This window comes from Halichoerus grypus, chromosome 3, assembly GCF_964656455.1.
Source record: "Halichoerus grypus chromosome 3, mHalGry1.hap1.1, whole genome shotgun sequence".
Lineage (NCBI taxonomy): Eukaryota > Metazoa > Chordata > Mammalia > Carnivora > Phocidae > Halichoerus > Halichoerus grypus.
In genome coordinates, this window is record NC_135714.1 from 40,469,357 (window position 1) to 40,475,356 (window position 6,000).

General features: G+C 36.1%; 1 protein-coding gene across 2 annotated transcripts in view; it reads left to right on the forward strand.

Annotated features, from left to right (window-relative positions):
- Positions 1 to 3,249, forward strand: part of CWH43 (cell wall biogenesis 43 C-terminal homolog) — a 49,865-nt gene extending 46,616 nt beyond the window's left edge. For both annotated transcript variants that reach the window (XM_036093012.2, XM_078068589.1), the window contains one exon: positions 2,550 to 3,249. In XM_036093012.2, coding sequence (XP_035948905.1) covers positions 2,550 to 2,628 — 79 coding nt within the window. In that variant the 3' untranslated portion in view covers positions 2,629 to 3,249. The remainder of the gene's footprint in view (positions 1 to 2,549) is intronic.
- The last annotated feature ends 2,751 nt before the right edge of the window (positions 3,250 to 6,000 follow it).

Consider the following 6,000-nt stretch of genomic DNA (forward strand, 5'->3'; position numbering starts at 1 on the left):
GACTTCACTGGGGTTACACGGCTAGTGAATGACAGAGCTCAGAAGTGGGAAGGAAGGCTGTTAGCATGGTTGGGTTGCTGAGAGTCTCAGCTCTGGCTGCACACTGGACTCACCTGGGGAGTCCCACCTCTGGGCTTTGGGTTTTCAAAAATCGTTCCCAGTTACTCTAATGTGCAATTAGGATTGAGGCTACGTAGAGAGGATAATTCATTTCCACTGCAGAGATTCTAGCATGTGAAATATATTGGATTTTGTTTAGTTCTAAATAGAGGTTATCTGAGAAATCTGTTTGCAGCAAATTATGTGCTTTAAAGTATGTGTTTTTTTTTTTTCTTCTCACGACTAATGAGAAGAAATGTCTGCATAAAACCAAGCCCAGAACATATCATATATGTTATTATTATTTGACATTTCTACTACTTTTACCAGCTAATCGCTGTAGAAGCTTCTCAAACTTCATTTTATTTGCTCCCCAGGGCATGGAGGGTGTGGGTGAGGGACAGTGGAATTTATCTGTTTTCTTTTTCTTCCTTGTCTCTCCTTACAACAAGAAAAAAACTGTACCAAAGTGTAGGGAATGAATGTAAGAAGAGCTATAACAAGTCTTGATTGCTTGCATCGCTGTGTTTGATGTCACCCCTTGTGTGTGTAATATGCTAGTGAAGAACATGGGCTCCGAGGCAAGTTACCCGGTTCCAATCCTCACTCTTGCCAGCAAACAGCTGGGGAACTGTGGGCGAGTTGGCTAATCTCTCTAAGCCTCAAGTCTCTCACCTGCAAAATGGGAAAAACAGTAGTGTTCACCTCCTAAGGTAATTTGAGGTTTGAATGAAACATAGAGCTCCTAGAATAGCATGGTGATACATGTGATTTTTTTTTCCTGTTCATACATTTGTGCTGTCCATGTACTTTTGGCACATTTCAATAAAGCTGCTTGGAAAAAAAAAAGAGGACGTGCATGGTGAATGCTGAATAGGCAGTAGATACAATAGCAACAGTAATACTTGTAATCGTCACAGAAGTGAAATCCAAAGTTTTCTCCTTTTGTTGACAGAGGTGACTTCTTACATGGAAACTAGAAAATCTGGGAAGATAAAGGTTCCCCTGTTTCCTTATTCTCGTACATCAAGAGTGTGGAGAAGTCCAAATAAAATATTTGTTAGCTAATCACAACTGCAGATTGATCCAAACCACCTGTGAAGGGAGCTCGATCTGCTTTCCCAGTTTAATTATGAAAATAGCAGAAGCATAAGTAGAAAGCTTATATTAATTTAAAAATTCCGCATATATATATAAACATTTATCAAATAAAAATAGTCAAAGAATACTAAGTTCATCAAAAATCCCATTCCTTAATTCAGCAAGTTCTCATTGAGTACCACGATGTCATCACCATGCTAGGCCTTGTGCTAGATACTGAGGACAAAACGGTGAATAAGACCAAGTCTTTGTTGTAAGGGAGCTTATGTTCTAGTGGGGAGATAAGCAATTCAAAAGTTATCACTGGTAATAGTTTTGGATACATCTTTGCTTTTTATGTGCTTATATATCTACATATCACACAATTATCTCAACTTTATAATTGTATGAAACATATATGTATGTGTGTGTATGTTCATTCTATTTATTAATCTCATTTTTTCTCTCCAAATAGTGTATGATGAGCCTCCTTCCACAATAATGTATTCTTCTGAAAATGTTTTTAAATGATTGCATAATATTCTATTATATGGATATACCAAATATAACTAACCAAGTTAGTTGTTTTTGCACATTTATTCTTTCATTATTTTAAGAAGTCTTCTGGGGACTCCTTATTAAATCTTTGGGCATATCCTTGATTGATTCCCTAGGACTCAGTTCTAGTCATAGAATAGCAGCTCAAAGGTGCTATTTTAATATTCCTTATTATTGTCTTGAGATGACAAAAAAAACCCAGACCCTCTATGTCCTGCGTTACGGAGGCTATGTGGATATTGCGATTGCTGATGAAGAAAAGGAAGTCAGTGGCTTCATTTACTCAGGTCTTACCTTCCCTTCTAGTGCCTTTTGAATCTCATCATCCCAGCCAGAGCTGTAAAATTAATTAAGTATTCATCAGCAAGCTAAGGTGTTCATCTGTAGCACCTGTGGAAGACTTAGAAGTTGAAATTGTGCCAAAGTAGATTACATATGCATTAATGTGACATAAATAACATTTCAGCTTTCATGATCCCTTCATCCATAAAACGGATATTATTCAAACTGTAGACTAGAGAGAAAATCCAGACTTATTTTCCACCAATGTTATCAGCCAATAATTCTTAAACAGTTGTGCTTTTGGAATGATTCATAACCATGGAAAGAGGACTTTGAAGGTTAAAATTGTAGTCTGCCTTTCCCATATGCATGAATCCTTTTTTATTTCTGCATTTGCTGTTTTGTAAATTGATCATATCTCTCCTGGTTTTATAATAGATAAGTAAAACCATAATAGATTATGGTTGAAATTTTATATAAGAATGTACTTTTCTGAACGGCTTTTACATGACAATTACATTTTTTTTTAGATTTGGATCCTACAAAGAAGGACACCATTATGAGAATAATCATCATTTTCATATGAGTACACCCAAATACTTTTTATAAATGATTTAAAACAGGATTCATTGACTGAGCAAGTCTAAGGGAAACAAAAGTAGAAGAAGAAGAAGAAGAGATGAACGAAGTGGGGAACTACCCACAAAGAACCTCAATTTTGAAAAAAATATGGTACTTACGCAGTGGGAAATTCTATCAATTTATAAAATATATTGCTAAGTAAAAGCATTTCTCCAAATTGTTTTTCTTAAGTTTCTGATAAAATATAGAATGTGGGGTAATATAAGAAAGTTTTACTGCTAATTTATTCTGTTGTTTTGGATGGAATGTTCTCTATATATCTGTTATGTCCATCTGATCTAAGGTATCATTCAAAGACACTCTTTCCTTATTGATTTTCTGCCTGGATGATCTATCCATTGATGTAAGTGAGGTGTTAAAGTCCCCTACTATTATTGTATTACCATCAATTGCTCTCTTTATGCCTGTTAGTATTTGCTTTATGCATTTAGGTACTCCAGTGTTGGGTGCATAGATATTTATAACTGTTATACTCTGTTGTTGGATTGATCCCTTTATCATTATGTAAATGGCCTTCTTTGTCTCTTGTTACAGTCTTTGTTTTGTCTGATTTTGTCTGTTTTGTTTAATATAAGTATTGCTACTCCATATTTTTTTTTTTTTGCTTCCATTTGCATGGTAAATGTGTTTCCATCCCTTCACTTTCACTCTGTATGTGTCTTTATGTCTGAAGTGAGTCTCTTGTAGGCAGCAAACTGTTTCCTTTGCTGTGCAGAAGCTTTTAATCTTGATGAAGTCCCAATAGTTCATTTTTGCCTTTGTTTCCCTTGCCTCTGGAGACATGTCTAGCAAAACGTTGCTGTGGCCGAGGTCAAAGAGGTTGCTGCCTGTGTTCTCCTCTAGGATTTTGATGGATTCCTGTCTCACATTGAGGTCTTTCATCCATTTTGAGTCTATTTTTGTGTATGGTGTAAGAAAATGGTCCAGTTTCATTTTTCTACATGTGGCTGTCCAATTTTACCAGCACCATTTGTTGAAGAAACTGTCCTTTTCCATTGGATATTCTTTCCTGCTTTGTTGAAGATTAGTTGACCATAGACTTGAAAGTCCATTTCTGGGTGCTCTCTTCTGTTCCATTGATCTATGGGTCTGTTTTTGTGCCAGTACCATACTGTCCTGATGATTACAGCTTTGTAATAGAGCTTGAAGTCTGGAATTGTGATGCCACCAACTTTGGTTTTCTTTTTCAATATTCTTTTGGCTATTTGGGGTCTTTTCTGGTTCCACACAAATTTTAGGATTATTTGTTCCAACTCTGTGAAAAATGTTGATGGTATTTTGATAGGGATTGCACTGAATGTCTAGGTTGCTCTGGGTAGCACAGACATTTTAACAATATTTGTTCTTCCAATCCATGAGCATGGAATGTTTTTCCATTTCTTTGTGTCTTCCTCAATTTCTTTCATAAGTGTTCTGTACCTTTTGGAGTACAGATCCTTCACCTCTTTGGTTAGGTATCTTATGGTTTTTGGTGCAACTATAAATGGGATCAATTCCTTAATTTCTCTTTCTTCTGTCTCATTGTTAGTGTATAGAAATGCAACTGATTTCTGTCATTGATTTTATATCCTGCCACATTGCTGAATTCCTATGAGTTCTGGCAATTTTGGGGTGGAGTCTTTTGGGTTTTCCACATAAAGTAGGATGTCATCTGAAAAAATGCTCCACATCGCTTGGCATCAGGGAAATACAAATCAAAACCACAATGAGATACCGCCTCACACCAATCAGAATGGCTAAAATTAGCAAGACAGGAAACAACAAATGTTGGCAAGGATGCAGAGAAAGGGAAATCCTCTTACACTGTTGGTGGGAATGCTAGCTGGTACAGCCACTCTGGGAAACAGTATGGAGGTTCCTCAAGAAGTTAAAAATAGAACTACCCTACGACCCAGCAATTGCACTATTGGGTATTTACCCTGAAGATACAAATGTAGTGATCTGAAGGGGCACCTGCACCCCAATATTTATAGCAGCAATGTCCACAATAGCCACACTACAGAAAGAGCCAAGATGTCCATTGACAGATGAATGGATAAAGAAGAGGTGGTATATATATACAATGGAATATTACTTAGCCATCAGAAAGGGTGAATACTTACCATATACATTGACATGGATGGAACTGGAGGGTATTATGCTGTGCTAAATAAGTCAATCAGAGAAAGACAATTATCATATGGTTTCACTTATATGTGGAACATAAGAAACAGCAGAGGACCACAGGGGAAAGGAGGGAAAACAAAATGGGAAGTCATCAGAGAGAGAGAAAAAACCATGAGAGACTCTTAACTATAGAAAACAAACTGAGGTTGCTGGAGGGGCATGGGTGTGGGGATGGGGTAATTTGATGATGGGCATTAAGGAGGACACGTGATGTGATGAGCACTGGGTGTTATACGAAACTGATAAATTGTTGAATACTACATCTGAAACTAATGATGTACTATAAATTGGCTAATTGAATTTAAATAAAAAAAATAAAGAAGAACTAATATCTGTTCCAAATACATTCTATGAGGCCAGGATTACCCTGATACCAAAACACAACAAAAAAAGGAAACTATAGGCCAATATCCCTGATGAACATAGATGCAAAATTCCTCAACAAAATATTAGCAAACTGCATTCAACAATACATTAAAAGGATCATTGGGGTCAAGTGGGATTTATCTCAGGGATGCAAGGATGGTTCAATACGTGCAAATCAATCAATGTGACACACCACTTCAACAAAATGAAAGATAAAAATCATATGGTCATCTCAATAGATGCTGAAAAAGCATTTGATAAAATTCAACATCCATTCATGTCAAAAACTCAACAAAGTGGGTGTAGAGGGAACATACCTCAATATAATAAAGGTCACATATGAAAGATCCACAGCTAACATCATACTCAATGGTGAAAAACTGAGAGAGCTTTCCCTCTAAGATCAGGAATAAGACAAGGATGTCCACTCTCACCTCTTTTATTCAACATAGTACTGGAAGTCCTAGCCATAGTAATCAGACTAGAAAGAAAGAAAAATAAGAGGCATCTATATTGGTAAAGAAGTTAAACTGTCACTATTTGCTGATAACATAATACTATACATAGAAAATCCTAAAAACTTCACCCAAAACTACTAGAAGTAATAAATGAATTCAGTAAAGTTCCAGGATACAAAGTTAATACCCAAAAATCGATAGCATTTCTATATACTAACAACAAAGTAGCAGAAAGAGAAATTAAGAAAATAGTTCCCTTTATAATTGCACCAAAAAAATAAAATACCTAGGAATAAACTTCACCTAGGAGGTGAAAGACCTATATTCTGAAAACTATAAAACTTGCATG